General features: G+C 38.5%; 1 protein-coding gene and 2 long non-coding RNA genes across 7 annotated transcripts in view; 1 reads left to right on the top strand and 2 right to left on the bottom strand.

Moving 5' to 3' along the window:
- The window catches only part of LOC117216768 (protein kinase C-binding protein NELL1-like), an 85,865-nt gene extending 76,126 nt beyond the window's left edge, over positions 1 to 9,739 (top strand). For 2 of the 4 annotated variants that reach the window (XM_033463767.1, XM_033463770.1), the window contains 2 exons: positions 2,204 to 2,253; positions 4,941 to 9,739. In XM_033463767.1, the coding sequence (XP_033319658.1) occupies positions 2,204 to 2,253; positions 4,941 to 5,802 (912 nt within the window). In that variant the 3' untranslated portion in view covers positions 5,803 to 9,739. The remainder of the gene's footprint in view (positions 1 to 2,203; positions 2,254 to 4,940) is intronic. The other 2 variants (XM_033463768.1, XM_033463769.1) reach the window with 2 other exon arrangements.
- LOC117216772 lies at positions 3,647 to 5,029 on the bottom strand. 2 transcript variants are annotated; one of them, XR_004489426.1, is made up of 4 exons: positions 4,931 to 5,029; positions 4,350 to 4,789; positions 4,120 to 4,259; positions 3,647 to 3,833 (listed from the first exon to the last, which is right to left on the bottom strand). It is a non-coding gene; the product is annotated as an uncharacterized LOC117216772 (long non-coding RNA). The 2 variants fall into 2 exon arrangements; XR_004489425.1 differs by lacking the exon at positions 3,647 to 3,833 and having other exon boundaries at positions 3,865 to 4,259.
- Positions 8,048 to 14,851, bottom strand: LOC117216773. The gene is made up of 2 exons (XR_004489427.1): positions 12,662 to 14,851; positions 8,048 to 8,286 (listed from the first exon to the last, which is right to left on the bottom strand). It is a non-coding gene; the product is annotated as an uncharacterized LOC117216773 (long non-coding RNA).
- Between the last annotated feature and the right edge of the window lie 898 nt (positions 14,852 to 15,749).

Here is a 15,749-nt window from a genome sequence, read left to right as displayed (position 1 = left end):
TTTTGCATGGACGGTCATCAATATTGATGTGATTAATTTAAGATACATGTAAACCATGATATAATTGTAAATATATTTACTAATATTTTTTAATTGACTATAAAGTATCATTTTATTAACTTTGTGTGCAAAGTATATAAAAGAATAATCGTAGCTGATAATTTTAATTAATTCAGAAATTCGTGCTTCGCAATATAACATCCGCCACGTGTTTAATTAGAGTCACACGTGTCAGCATATAAATATATTTATTTTTCTCTCACTCTTTTGTTTCTCTGTTTTCGTCTCGCTGTCATTTATTTACAGTGTCAGTAGGTAACCCTATAATACAAGGTACCTATATACTGACTGTCATTTATTTCCAGTATGCCATTTATTTTTGCGGTGTGTATAACGCGAATCAACTTCTTGCAAGGCTATCTGCGCTAATAAAATCTTGTTCTTTCGTACGCTGAGAGAAAAAAATTTCATCAAAATATTCCACTCATTTTCGTTAAAGTCTTTGAAGTATAAGTATAATCTACGAGTTCATGAGTCCCATAACCTCACTTTGTCATAGATATAGTACAGTCCTAGCTTACACAAAACTTAGATTAATCCAGCTTAGCCACACACTTAGACTAAATCCAACTGATATTCAGTTACAGCTTAGTTAAAACATAAATTAACTGTTATATTTAGATCTAATTTGGAATTAGTCTAGATGTAAGCTGGATTTAGAGTACTTAACTGAATTTAACATTTGTTTGAAGCTAGCAATTAGTCTAATCTAGAATCTAAAAGGAGAAAGATTCGACCTTGATGTAACGTAACTTAGGTCTAAGGCTAACCTAATCTAGAGTAGATAAAAGTATAGATTATCGACACCCTGACTTCAAAGGCTGAACGAAGTCTCTCTTGAACAAAATTTTAATTCTTTAAGTATAAGTTCTCTCGGCGTGAGCTAACTATTGCGTCGTGCTATAGTTCTTGCCATTATGTTAATTGTCTAAAGCTGTGTTCACCATATGTAAATTACTTCAATTGGATCTGTCTGTTCTGGCAGTACCAGCGTACGAGACACGTTCAGGGGCGTCCCTAAGTTAGCCTAGACTATTCTTATGTGTAATGTTTTTTCGTTGGCTGCCTTGCACGCGGCAGTGTTCATTATTATTATTATTACTAGTCCTTCACTTTAAATAAGAAAGACGAGATTCCTAATTCGGCACCGTATATACATATATGTATTTACTATGCATGTTTATTTAATGATCAGAGTAATCACGTGCTGTACGTAACGTAGAAACGAGGATCATTATTAATGTTAATGTTATCGTTGTTATATACTGATATATATATATATCTATATGTTTATTTTTGTAGTAACAGTTGATTTGATCAATTGTATAATTATTCTTTTTTTTTTTTGTTTAACCCTCGCTCACTGTATAAACCAGATGCTAAATAGCTTGAATTATTATAAATATATACAAATGTGTATAGCTTAAAAATTGTTTAAGAAATCTATGGAATAATTTTCGGTTAGATAAACAGTTAGCTTGCGTTGAACTTTAGCGATGATGTTTTAGGTCTCACACAAATTGAACACTGCCGCGAGAAATAATTCAAATCGCGCGCGCAAGATGTTAAGCTCTGATCCAACTTTCGTCCGATTCTCGTGAGATTCGAACTGAAAACTTTCACTGCTTCGGGTCGGCCCTGCATGGATCGTATTCAATACATATTCGCCTGACAACGACTAATCGAGAGTGGATCTTATATCTCATTGCGACCGAGTGTAGCATGACCTCGACCTCGTCGATTCATTAGAGTCTATCTTATTAAAAAAACAAAACTAACAACATTATAATACCACAGTCCTTAATATAAAATATATTCACCGTAATATTTAATACAGCTTGATAACCTATAAGTACAAAAAAAAAGGAAAAAAAAGAGAAGAATCAGTAAAAGTAGCTAGAGTGATATGTGGAGCTTTTCAAAGAGAAAATGTGGTTAAGTTGATTATGCGTTTAAAATGAATCGGCGAGGAGAGATGAGCTGATGTGTTGAGCGGATATCTGTTAATTAACAACGAAAACGTATGCTGTGTAATCATGCTGTGAAAATTCTTAATAACCCATGCCATTTCATAACATACGTAAATACACACATCAGCCGTGAATGACTAACCTGACTAGCCTAACGATGGGTATCCTTGCAGGTGCCGTACTGCGCCCAATTGGTGAGCAATAGCGCGTGTTGTGTGCATCGGTAATCACGTCACTTCTACCTCACCTATAATCTTCTCTACCCGCCTCTTCTTCTTCTTTTTTATTTATTATTAATGTCTTTTTCTCTCTATCTTCTTTTTTCTATTTCTTACTTGTCACTTATTTAAGCGCCCACGAGCTCTCAAATGCTTTCGTTTTCCTTCTGCCTGCTTCATCGAATAGCACATTGGTAACTTTATTTCTCTTCCACTCTAGCTATCGCTGTCCCAACCCCACTCGCTTCTTATTTGTATCTTCGTTTGAAACTTCACATTTCTCTGTGTTGTAACGTTCGTTTAGAATCCACTAGAGAGAGTAATCTGGTTCATTCGTTCATAGAGGTCTCTTGCGTTCGTTGATCGCCGCACGCTGGTCACCAGGCTTCCAATTTCTCAACTTTTTCTTGTGTTGGGTTACACCCACTCTGGTCGTCTATGCCACGTGTAGACTTGCAAGTCCTTAGATGTGAATCAAGTTGAAATCGGAATAATTGTGTGACGATGTTTCCATTGGTTATTCGATAACTTTGCATTAGTACTTTTCTGGGCAAAGTTGGTAACTGATAAAGCACTTGCAGATGACGCATTCGTGAGTATATGTGGATGATCTATATGACAGCGTGTGGCATAGACGTGTGGCAAGAAGGTCTAATTCTCAGGGTGAATCGCGAGCACGTACGCATGTTTTGTATTAAAAATTGTAATCAGAATTACTCTTGATCGATCTGAGGACAATTTTTTATAAATATGAAATTGCCTTTGACATGAATAAAAATACTATATTATTATCTAGTAATGTTTTTAAACATCAATGCTAAATATTGTAAAATTACGAACTCAACCAAAGTTAAATTTATTCATTATAGAAAAAGTGAAAATTAGTTACTCTGAATGATAAAAATATACAAGAATAAATATACAGAGTTTTAGCTACTTTTGAGTTAACTTTAGTATTATTCAACTACATATTTTACGAGGAAAGAAGAATATTCAAGCTATTATGTCATAATTGTCGTAGTTAAAAAATTTATTGTTGCGTCGATCAGTCGATCAAGAAATGTTCGATCCTTGAGGTCAATTAAGGTAGTCAAATGCACGTTTACAATGGATACGCATGCACCGACTCACCCCATGTTATTTTCTAACTAATTATAATTCAATTAACGTCAAAATTACTCGATTCAAAGAGCGCATATTTGAAGATGCATTGTCGTCAAATTGAAGAGAAAGAAGTCGAAATTTCCTACATATTTGGTATCGGTCGGGCGCACGACGCACGTGGTGACAGACACGCACGCACACACATACAGACACACGCGCGCACACACACATACACATGCAGACACACACACACAGATTGCATTTTGATTCGTTTTTGTCTTTCTGTTGTTATTATTATTATTATTATTATTGTATTATTATTATTATTATTATTATTATTATTATTACTATTATTTATTATTATTATGGTTTCGTTACACTTGAGCCTCTTTTGCACCCTTCTCTGATCTGCATTCGAAATTCGATAGAAGCACCAAGAGTCTCTTTCTCTCTGTCTATCGAGTGTTGTCCTGTAACGATTCTGACAAAAAAGAAAAAGAAATTAAGGATTATGAAATTAAAAAAAAAGATATAAGAATAAAGAAGGTCATACAAGATGGTTTAGGACGAACCAAATTTATAAGTCTCATATGACCGAATCTATAATTTTCAAATGACATCTTCAAAATTATTTTTCTTTGAAACTTTTTACAGTGTACGAAAAATGATAAAACGTAAGATTTGACAATAAAATTGATTTCTGTCAGAATCGTAGCTGGAAGTAGTGGTAACCTAGACACGATGTCGTCAAGGTGTCAGATACATACTATGGAAATTCATTGTTTTGACCCCCGAATGTCAGAGCATGATTGTCATGAGTCGAGTCCTTGTAATTTGTGCTCGTAAAATCCAACATTTTTACCGATCGTGCACGGTCGAGAGGAAAGGGCCGTCGAACCTGGGTCATCTGCGAATGGAGGACGTGGATTATCACCACAACAGAACGACGTATGCGGTTTCAATTAAACAATGAATTACATATTATGTGGAGGATTACCTGAGTATCCCCCCAAGCGACGCGAAAAGTCTTGGATCAACGTCGTAAGTGGACCAGGGTGACATCTGTAACGGCTCCTCTCAACTCGCGGATTCATTCGTTACACGCTTCTTTCGTGAGAAATTGATGACGAATATTTTCTTATCGATCTATAAAGTTACTTCTAGTTGTGTAACATTTTAACATCATGACGTAGTTGTGCACACGTTCACAAACTCAGATTCACGCCGAAAATAGTGCACCGTCTTTCAAAATCTGCAAAAGACACTTGCTAATCAGACGAAAACGCAACCACAACACAGATAGCAGAATCCCCTTGCCCAATTCGAATTTCCCGCTTCTGTTCATCCTTTATACCGCACCGCGCACCTGACAGATGGCAGCACGCACGCGCGTCCCAAGACTTTTCACGCGGACGGGGGAATACCCGCGTACGGATACTGCATAAAAATGAGAAAAAAAGGAAAATAAATAAAAAAAAAAAAAAAAATGAAAAAGAAACGGAAGAGGGCGAAAGTCAGGCGAACACGATACAGTCGCTTGGTTCGTTCCGCCGTTGGCTAACCCAGTATCCAACGAACCTCTCCGTAGGACGGGCAGCTATGCTGCAGCTACGATTACGGCTGCGCTGGCGATCTGGGCAGCAACGGGCAGCAGCAACGTCCTCCAGTCGTTGTTCCTGAGCCTGTCATACGCGGTCTACCGAGCCCTGCGGGGTCACCGATGGCTGACGGTACACCGGAAGCAGCTCTATCAGCGGTTACCACTTCCACCTCCGCTGGTGCAACATCAGTCACCAGCACCTACCTTCTGTCGGCCTCGTCTTCTTCCTCGTCCGTCAACAACGTCGCCACTGGTGGCTCTACCGTCAGAAAAGATCACTGGGCTTTGCAGAACAGCCTGCCAAGTCTATCCCAACAACACAGGGACGACCATCGCGCTAGAGCGCAAGTACAGCAACAACAAGTTCTACCGACAGCCAGGTACCAGATGGCCTCTGGAGCAGCGACGACGTCGTCGACACCTGAACGCGTTACACCCACGTCGACGTCGTCGACGACGACGATTAAGGCTTCGGTCAAGCACGAGTCCAAGCCACAGGCGTCTACGTCGCGACGTCAACGTACCAAGTCGTCCAAAGGTCTCGGGAGTTTGCGTCAACGTACCAATGCGTCCTCCACTTCCACCTCCTCCTCCTCCTCCTCACCCTCGCTGTCGTCGCCTTCTTCGTCCTCGCCATCTCTCGCGATGCTGGCGCCTCCTAGCGCCAGCCTCGACCCACAAGCGGACAGCGTCTCGACTAGCAGCAGTTCCACCAGCGAGAGCGTGGTCGCGAATAGCGGTTACCGTCAACCGCCGTCGACGGGAGGACGCCACCGGCGCAGCGAGGCCAGGGAGTCTGTGGCGCGCGACAATGACGCCACCTGAGGCTGACGCTTCTGTGGACAGCTAGAAGAGAAAGAAATGAACACTGGCAACGCATTCCAGGGGGTGTAGCACGGCAACTGTGGGCTGTGGCCCGACGTAGGAGCGAGTTCGGAGAAGCGTTCTCTATGGTCACCTGATCGCCTGATTGAGGGTGTCGTCGAGGGAAACGAGCGCACTAAACGGGACAAGAGAAAACCGACTACGAGACGAAGCAACACAGAGGAGCATAACAAACGGATTCTAGTTCTAAATCCGTTTGATTTGTCGACGATCGTAGACAACGAAGATGACGATATTAGGGAAGAACGTCCAGTTTCCTCGACGAGATCGATCCTCGCCCAGCTTCCAGGGATCGCCGCGTATCATTGGATCGTCTATTAATGGACATTTCCCATCATCCGTGCTCTGTGGTTGGCTGACTTGAGTCACGACAGAAAGAGGCTATACTCGAGCTTCGATAGGTCTAGGTTAGGTCTGCCAAGCTCGACGCTTCGAGGACACGGTGTTCAGCGAGGAAAACGATCGACCGATTGCATTTTTGGGGAATGTTAGGTGTGCCAAAATCATGAGCTTGCCAACACCAGAAAACTTGTCGGATCTTCTGTTAGTAATGACATACGCGGACCCGACTCGCGCTCCCTCTGCTTGGTTTCTTTTTGTTTGTCCTCGAAAGAGATCGAACGACAACATAGGGTGAGTCCATCGTTGTCGTTGGTCGTAGATCGGACGAAGCGTCTTTCCTCGCATTTGACTAAATGGGTCAAGCATAACACATAAGTGAGAGAGAATCGAGAAACTGAACCCATGACGCGCGGTGTCCTCCGGGGCGTTCTCTCAACACAAAGCAGCACCGAATCACACGCTTTCGCGATTCCTTTCCTTTTCTCCTTTTTCTTTTTTTGGCGTAATTTCCATGTTGAACAGGTAGCGCACAATATTTGGGCCTTATAAAAGTTATAAACAGGAAAAAGGAAAAAAAAAAGAGAAAAACGGAGAGATCTTGTCGTCGTTTCGCCAGCGGGAGATTTAATCTGTAATTACGTAATTAATGTAATTTAAATATCGTGTTTCTGCTTCCACGGCGAAGCGAAAGACAAGGAAAATGTAAAATGATAGAAATTAGTACTTTATCGTAAGGAATTGAATTATCCCAATGAGAAGAGCAAGGAAATAATAATTGAACTAAATATAGAAGAGCTCCGTAATATACTTATTAAGATATACGAATATATATGTATATGTATGTATATATACTATATATTACTATTAATATATACAAATATATAAATATATATATATATACGTGATGTATATTCGATATACGGAATCACGCGTGAAATATTGACGATTCTATTTATAGAGTTATGTGAATCGAGATCGATCTTGTCGATTATAAAAATGCACGTACGTATACACGTAATAAAGAAAAAAAGAATATTCTATGGATCATATCTCGTGACGCGATGTACAACCGTGGGTTGTTGTAAAGCTATCGCATGGATATTATAGAGCTCCTGTTTTCTTCGCGGGGATGAAGACGATTAATCAAAGGTAAAAGAAATGGACATAAGAAACGTCGTATAGTCTTTACGCTTGAAACGTTATCATTTAAGAGTCATCGTTATGTATTAGGGTAATTCTGAGATTCCGATTCTCGTGGAGACTTCGAGAGAGAGAGATAGCGATGTCATTTTTTTCTAGACAACCATTACAGGCCGGTTCAGTTTCTCTGGTTCTAAAACGCTGATTGGTTTATGCCTGATCCACAATCGTCGAGTCATACAAAGCGCAACCTGTGCCTCCGCGAATTCACTAGCCATTCAATTTTGGCTCTATTTACGCGATGAAAGGTTAGACGTGTTTATCTACTTCTTCCAGTTTTAAATTCTTTCACTTAATACTCGATGATGAAATTTTGCATGAAACATTTTTCATGCCACATTTGTGTTATTCAATAATTTTTAATAATTTCGAGTCAAATTAAATAAGTTCATAGACTTCTGAAATGAGACGAAAGGCGGATTAAATTATCTTAAGCTCCAATCTTTCATTATTAAATTTTTTACTTACGGATTCATTATTTTAATATGTCGTTTCATTTCCACTGAAAATAAATTACAGCACATTTCTGTTTCGAAGAATTAAAATTAGAAATTGAATACTTTCTATATCAACTACTAATTTCATGACTACAGGACTCTCTGATTGAGGCATGATCCGGTTAACAGGTTAGAAATGTTCGAGGTTAAGTTACTAGTGACAAATCGAAGTCAGGTCGATTTAAATCTGTTTCAAATAGTCCAATATAGGTAGGCATTTTCGCACATATTTTGGAATTAAAATGGAGAATACATGTCTAATTTTTCATTGATGCAATTGGGTTTCTTGTTCAATTATTAGTTTTACACCGGACGATGAACGTGCCGGCTCCCTCGAACGATTCTTTAGCTCGCTCAATCCAACGCGACCACTACGACTACATTCCTCCTTGATTAACAATAAGTAGGCACTAAAATGAGAGAAACACAAATATATATATAAATATATAAATATATATAAATAAACGAACAAAGAAAGATGTGGATAAATAATTAATTAAAGAAGCAAGAGACGGATGAAAAAATAAATAATTAAAATAAATGAATGAATATATATATATATATACATACAAATATATATACAGTATTGTGCAAAAGTCTTAGATCATCTATCAATTAGAAGTGTTTTGTTTCTGTGAATGAATATAAGAATATTTGCTATTATTTTAATTCTTTTTTAAATCTTTTAAATTAAGAATTAGTAATAGTAATTATTGGTAATTAAGTTTCAGATTATTTCCATAACAATAATAGTTATTTTTAAAAAATTAATTCTCACTTTTATTATATACATAATGTCATTTTTGGTGTTTCTGTAATGTTCTAAATTCAAGACAGAATCATTAACTAGCAATGTCGTAAAATAAATATCTAAAAATCCATTTTTATGTAACAACATATATAGGAATTACTTCGAGGTCAATAACATAGATGGTCTAAAACTGCTGTATGGTACAGTATGAAGAGGAGGCAGGAATATACATATATACACATGTACGTATACATATGGAAATGAGAGAAAAAAAGTGCAGCACTCGGGTAAATTAATCAATTAATAAATAAACTCCTGGCGAAGTATAAAGCGTGCTGAGAGGGACTCATATAACGTGCATTCGTAATCGTTTGTTCAATGTGCAATAACATATGGCTTAATTTGTGAAGAAGGCTCCTATTAGTCGCGCGGTATCAGTGCTGCTCCACGTTTGAAAGAGGATTTTCATTAACGTAAAACTTACACGAGTCGCGTGGCCGCTGCCCTCTGTCATTCTATTTATCCGTCATTCATTAATACAGACTTCCTCTGATTTTCCTTTTAGAGTAGATACCTTCAACGAAAATTTGAAAGAATATTTTCAATCATAACAGTGAAATTTAATTGGATAAGGTGGCTATTTTGTATCTCATTGATCACGTGACACAACGAATTCGTCGACACAAGATGGTGGCCAGCCACGCGACGTCAAAGCTCCGAGCACGTGTACGAAGTGGCGACGATTCGTTCCAACTTTTTGTACACAAGAATGTATAGTTTTTCCATCGTGGTGCCGAAATGAAAATGAGAAAATCGCTATTAGTTCCTCGAGATAAAAAGAACTGGGCAACGAGCTTCGTGCGCTTCGTCGCGTGTTACATAGAGGGGTACATAATACTATACACTTGCATAAACGATAAATGAACGGAGAAGCGTGCATTGGGTCGAGCAAATCGTAAATTAATCGTCATTGTCGAGCAACTGATGGATGAACATACTGCGTTGCTCTCATTGTATATAGGATGTGTATTGTTAGAGTGACAAACCTATTAGTGAGACATATTATACATACATACATGCATACACAATATACACAAACAAGTATTATACAACCGAGGTTATTCGCCGTGCGATTTCAATTACTATGAATTAACATCTTAATGACACCAGTGCTAACGTTTTTGACATGAATCTATTAATGAACGACGAAAGGATGACGAAGGATGATGAACGACGACGAGAGAGAAATTCGAGGCATTGGTCTCCAATTATTTCAGTCGAAATTAATAACTATTATCACTTTTCCAAAATCTAGACCAAAATTGTATTTTCTGTCCCTCCGTCTCTCTCTTTCTTTCTCTCTCTCTCTCTGAATCGATCTAGAAATTATTATATACATACAAACATACACACACACACACAACTCTCTCTCTCTCTTTCTCTCTCTCTCTCTCTCTCTCTCTCTCTCTCCCGCTTGCTTTGCAACGTTCCTCAGAGTTTCGAGGCGAGAACGGGACGAAGAGATCGGCGCGTCGTATCGTAAACTAGCATACAATTAATTGATAAATAAATAGAATCGTATTACCTATTGTACTATCGATAAATAATTGTGTTAAGCATTTAACGACGAATTAATATCGAGGAGCGGGGAGAACACGGGGAAGGACGAGCCTAAATATTATATATAAGATGGAAATGCGTTTGGCACAAAAGATGATGAAAAATATCTGAAGGGGATCGTCGATTATTACAGACGATACTAGTTATTAAAGGTGTAACTTCGTTAGATGTAATCCCGCGTGGCCAGAAGAGGAGAAGAGGAGAAGAGAAGACGAGTAGGATGCCTCGTTGCCAGTATTTGTTCCAATGATATTTTCGTATCCTGATGTATCGTAGTCTAAGATCGTTCGAGAAAGTCTGCTTGGCCCGATAGATCGGAAATTCTAAGTTTCAGAGCCTTGAAAATTTCTTCGTCGACCCTGCAATGCTACATAACCGCTCTAACGTTAAATATGGCATGACTAGAAACCAATATTTCGATCTTGAGAATCAATAAAAATAGAGGTTAGACTTAAAATATTACGGGCAACGTTTCAAACTAAGTTCAGATTATGGAACTCAATAAGAATAGAGATTAGGTTTACGAGATCACAGCAATCATTTCAAACAAGTCTATTACAAAATAGTTTTAGTCCTCCTATTTTAGAAAATTATACGCATGACATAAGTAACAAAGCGGTTAGAATCTTTTTAGGAATAGCTGAAATATAAACGAGTGGGAATGCAGTATTTCACTATAGTATTTCAGGGTTAAGTGACAGGTTAGCTCACTTCGTCTTTTATATCTCACCTTCATATGATGGAGGAGAACAAAAAGCACTCAGTTTGGCCTAATTCACGAAATAATATCTATTTTACAAAAGTGTTCTGAGGTATCCAAGTTCTAAGAAAGAGTATTTTTAAAATCACTGAACGCCATAACGTAATCATAAGTATCTCCTGAGGAATTGACATTAAATCTGGCAACGTGGTATTCGTACACCATTATCCGCGCGTTGTCCTTCATTCGATTAGGCAAGATAGTCAAGAAAGAGAGGCCAGGTCTCGTAATGAGGTAGATAGGATAAGTAGAAGATATAAGTCGGTAGGTAGGTAGATATCCGAAAGCAGGGCGGCGATAAGCAGCGTTAATATCGCGTGCCATAATGAATCTAATTGTATAGTGTTCACTCGTTGCTCTTCGTACTTTGGATGAACTCGACCCCCCGCCCCACACACAAAAAAAAAGAAAAACACAAAAAAAGAATTGAAGCAAAAGATCGGCAAGTGGTAACGATGGTATGTAGTTAGACCTATCTTCAGTGGACAAGATATAAAGGGAAATAAAGAAGAAAAAAGAAGCTCTAAAATGAACTACGGATATCCTCATGGAAAGAAGAAGAGGAAAAAGTAGTTAAAAAAAAAAGAAAAAAAAAACAGCGAGAGAAATCAGCCAGTGGACTTCTTTTATAGTGTTACCTAATTATTAATAACAGTTTACCATGTTACTCCTGACTATCGTTAGTTAACGCCTAATTACTTATTACCGAAGTAACTAACTACACAACGACTAACTAGTAAGCGCTTTTAAATTAAAGGAGAATTAACGAGGATCTAAACTACAGCCAGCCTAGTCCCAGTTTTAATCTGTGCTAACACGTAGAATGTTACTCTACCGTTACTACCTACTGGCACTAATTGTTACCGTCATCGTCACTATTTCGTTCGATTTCGTCGTATGCGATCGGTAGCATCTGCATCGCCTCCCGTGGCCTGTATAAAACCTACGTAAAAGTAAGTCAAACGTGACTTACTAGAAGTGTCCACCTGGATACTTCCCAAAGAAAGTTTCAAACAAGAAGCTGATTACGTCGAGGCAGCATTTTTTTAAACTTCACATCTTTCAAAGTATTCTCTCTATAGAAAGAAACATCTTTTTTTTTATAACTTTTGCCTTTCGTACAATCGCACAGATTTATAATTGCGGCGTTTCGCGGCCATTGGAGCGATCGCAGCGCCGCCGAGCGCCAGTCGAGTGCAACCACACGCGACACCGAATCAGATGAGCCAAGCGAACGGCTGCTAGTGTTACCTTTCTCGATACACGTACTAGTGGCTGGCGCAATCGTCACTGCCGGGACTATCATCGTCATCTTCGTTCATTCGATCATCCGATCAGGAAACAGGCGACCGACGCGTCGAGTGGACGTCAAGTTTCTAATTATTAACTACAAGCTCTCTACTAACTAACATTGTAACTCGTCTATTTACTACAATCTAAAAAAAATCTTGTTGCTGTCGTTTAGACGGGCACAATGCGATATCGAATGGGGTCTGATTATTTTAGTTGACGTTTCTTTTCATCGTACACATCGATCGAGATCGTGGATCGCGAATCGAGAGACAGGCATCGAACCGATAAGGCATCGAAAGGGAATGAAATCGAGAGCTTGCGCCTGCGCCTGCGCCGCCCTTTGCATATAGGTGTACGCTACCTGGTGATGTGACGTCGGTAAACGAAGTCGAACTATACGAATGGGAAACGTAGAACCTCGTTCTTCCAGTGTGTACCGATCACCCTTCGACTGCCGTACATTCGAGCCCGCTGTTTTCATCGAGTCGAGTTAGACAAACGTGTTAGGGGTGGACATAATCTCTGTTACTTTCTGAACGTTACTTTGGCGTTACTTTGGCTTTACTTGGCTATATGGAATTGTGAATGTGTACGTCACAATGGTACGATCCTTTATACTCCATTGATTGATCTACATATGTATATTTCATTTGGTGGAATAATTATAGGAATCGTTGTGGACGAAATTTGTGTGAAATATAGATTAGATCGATGTAAGTTTATAGACGAGTATAAAGGATCAGAGAGGTTTATCTTAAGACGATAGTCTCAAAGATGTCTGACATTCTACCGACTTCACGAAGTCATGTCACTAACATTAGGCTCATCATCTCTACCTATCTTGTCCTTCCTCCCCCTTCCCCCTATTCTTCCTTCAGTCGCCAGTATCGAGTCTCCTCGACGAAACGTTCTCTGGCCGAACTGAAGAACATTCGTTTCTACCCATTGCTCACGATTAACCCACGTATAATCATGAGACTGCTCTGACCAATGCGAAACCGATCGTGTCGTCCAAGGTGATCGACTGACTGAAAATTCTTGTTGGCCCTCTATAGACCATAGTTCCTAGCTCAACTTAACCCCAAACTTAAAGACACCACACTTAGTCTAAGTTTCTCATTCAGACTCGAAACGAAAAAGGTAAACGAAGACTTAACTCAGGCCTAAATTTAATCCTATCGCGATATATACATAGCCTAAAAGAGAGAAATGAAACTTAATTCACCCTAGAGTTCAGATGAAATTTCACTTATAGTTCGGTATATAACATAACCTTAATATTAAACGAAAGTGTTAACCTCGGTGACTTATTAAACGGTCCTGTGCTAGTACAGGGCCTAGCTTTAGTCCCGATTATTATAGCGTTAATCTAACATTTAACGGCTGTAAATTAAACCTATAAAGGGTTAAAGAAAATACGATCAAGGGTTAACGGAACAACGATTCTTGGGCCCGATTCGTTTCCTGTTGGTCGTGAAATCGCTTGTAACAGCGTGTAACGATTATCTCGAACGTTTTACGTCGGTCGTGGATTGAGGCTTGGTGCAGAAAGGAAGTGTAAACGAACATTATGTGTAAATCTCGGATTCTTGGAATCTAGAAAGCTATATGGTAAAAAGAAAAAGAAAAAAAAAAAAAAGAAAAAACGTGTTTCGAGCGTCGCCCGGACAAATAAAAAGCAGTTACTATAACCACAGCTTTGTTTTCTTTTCATCTTATCGATGGCTCACCAAATTCATTTATCCTCTCGAAAATCACTATGTATCAGTCTAAACGTTGAACATTTTCATTTCTAAAAGATCGTTTAATAAAAATTTGATTAGTGGGTCATCCAAGCCACGTTTAATCAAAAGAAGAAAAATGAGGGCGAAGAAATACGAAACGACCTGTATTAGCTTATCAAAATCGTTGGAAATATTCCATGGCGACGTCCATCACGTGTTCCCATGCTTGTTGTGCGACGAATGTTTCTATGTACGTGTACAACTTTAACTTGATAGCCTACGACATAGGGACGGATCCAGTTTCGTGATGACAAAGGCTGGAGGGAATGGTAACTTGATTTTTCAATTTCTACCGTTATATCATCGCTGAGTCGCTAATGACGCAATACAGTCCCGATTATACAGAGTAATTAATTTTAATTAGTTGTAGCCAATAAATCTTATTATCATTTTGAATACGCCAGCGTTTCCCGCCATTTCTCCCCACCACCGAATGGATCCGCCCTCGCCTACGAATTATTGTACGGTAACGCCGTGTTAAGAGCGCAAGGAAGTTGATTTTCTAGTCAGGTTATGATTATACGCAATTTTACGTTGACAGATATCATATTTCATCGTTGTGAATATGTAAGATGTTTTTCCTCTTCTCTACTTCGTATCTATCTCTATTTTTGTTTCCATCCATTCTTCCTGTCTTTAGTTTTGGCTTTTCGAGTCGAGCGCGGCTCGTCATCGAGCGATAAACATCTAATCATTAACAACATGTCAAGCAATGACAAAGACGACGATTATAAGATACGATTTCGAATTAATATATTAATTATTATTATTGTAATTCTTATGGTTATTCTTCTTATTATTATGATTACGGTTATTGAATTGATTGCTACCATCGTCGATTTATTAGTAAAACTACCACTACAGTCATATAATACCTTTGTAAATGAGAATCAAGACACCGACGGCTAGGGAAAAAAACTTAATAAATTGAAATTCTATTAACCCAAACGTGTTCCATTGTTATTCCAATTCTCCTCTTGTGGGTGTTTCCCCTTTCATGCAAGTACATAAATTTACGTACGTCTCAATTTCGTTCGTTTTCTCTACAGTCAGCGATAGTAAAACGAGGCGTTTAAATTTTGTCCCTCGAAAGCTTTTCTAGTATTTGTCCAAGACTAAATGAATTGTTTAATTTAGAAACATTTGTATAATTACCTTGAAAGTTTAGTAACAAGGACATATAATCAATGTTTTATAAAAGTTCATACGAACAAAGCAAAAAATATATATACGATGGACGACCGGAAAGTATGTGTACACATAGAAGCCATATGAAACTACGGAACGTACTCTTAGAAGTTCACCTAGTTACATTCATGTATTGTCATAAGTCATACATAATTTTGTGTTCAAATATTTAATATCGTCGTTCTATCACACGTATAAACTGACAATGCCAATTGAAAATCTCGCCGATAACGCTTTTACGCTTTCCAGACGTTGAAAAAATTCTACATATATTAGTACATGCACACATTACAAGCTACAAATTAAGAAATCATTTTAAAACGCATTAAAATAAATATCACGTTTCATGTTCTCCTTATATTTCTCTCAGTTTTCATAGGTTTAGACTTCGTAAGGTGGACCTTGTAAGTGGGAGATTTTCGAGGTACGTTTCATCGATTGGAATGTTAACTTTTGCCCCATAATTTCTGATATCCA

Source organism: Bombus bifarius, unplaced genomic scaffold (assembly GCF_011952205.1).
Source record: "Bombus bifarius isolate JDL3187 unplaced genomic scaffold, Bbif_JDL3187 scf7180000007973, whole genome shotgun sequence".
NCBI classification, from domain to species: domain Eukaryota; kingdom Metazoa; phylum Arthropoda; class Insecta; order Hymenoptera; family Apidae; genus Bombus; species Bombus bifarius.
Note: the sequence above shows the minus strand (reverse complement) of the source record. Positions and strands in the feature narration are given on the sequence as shown.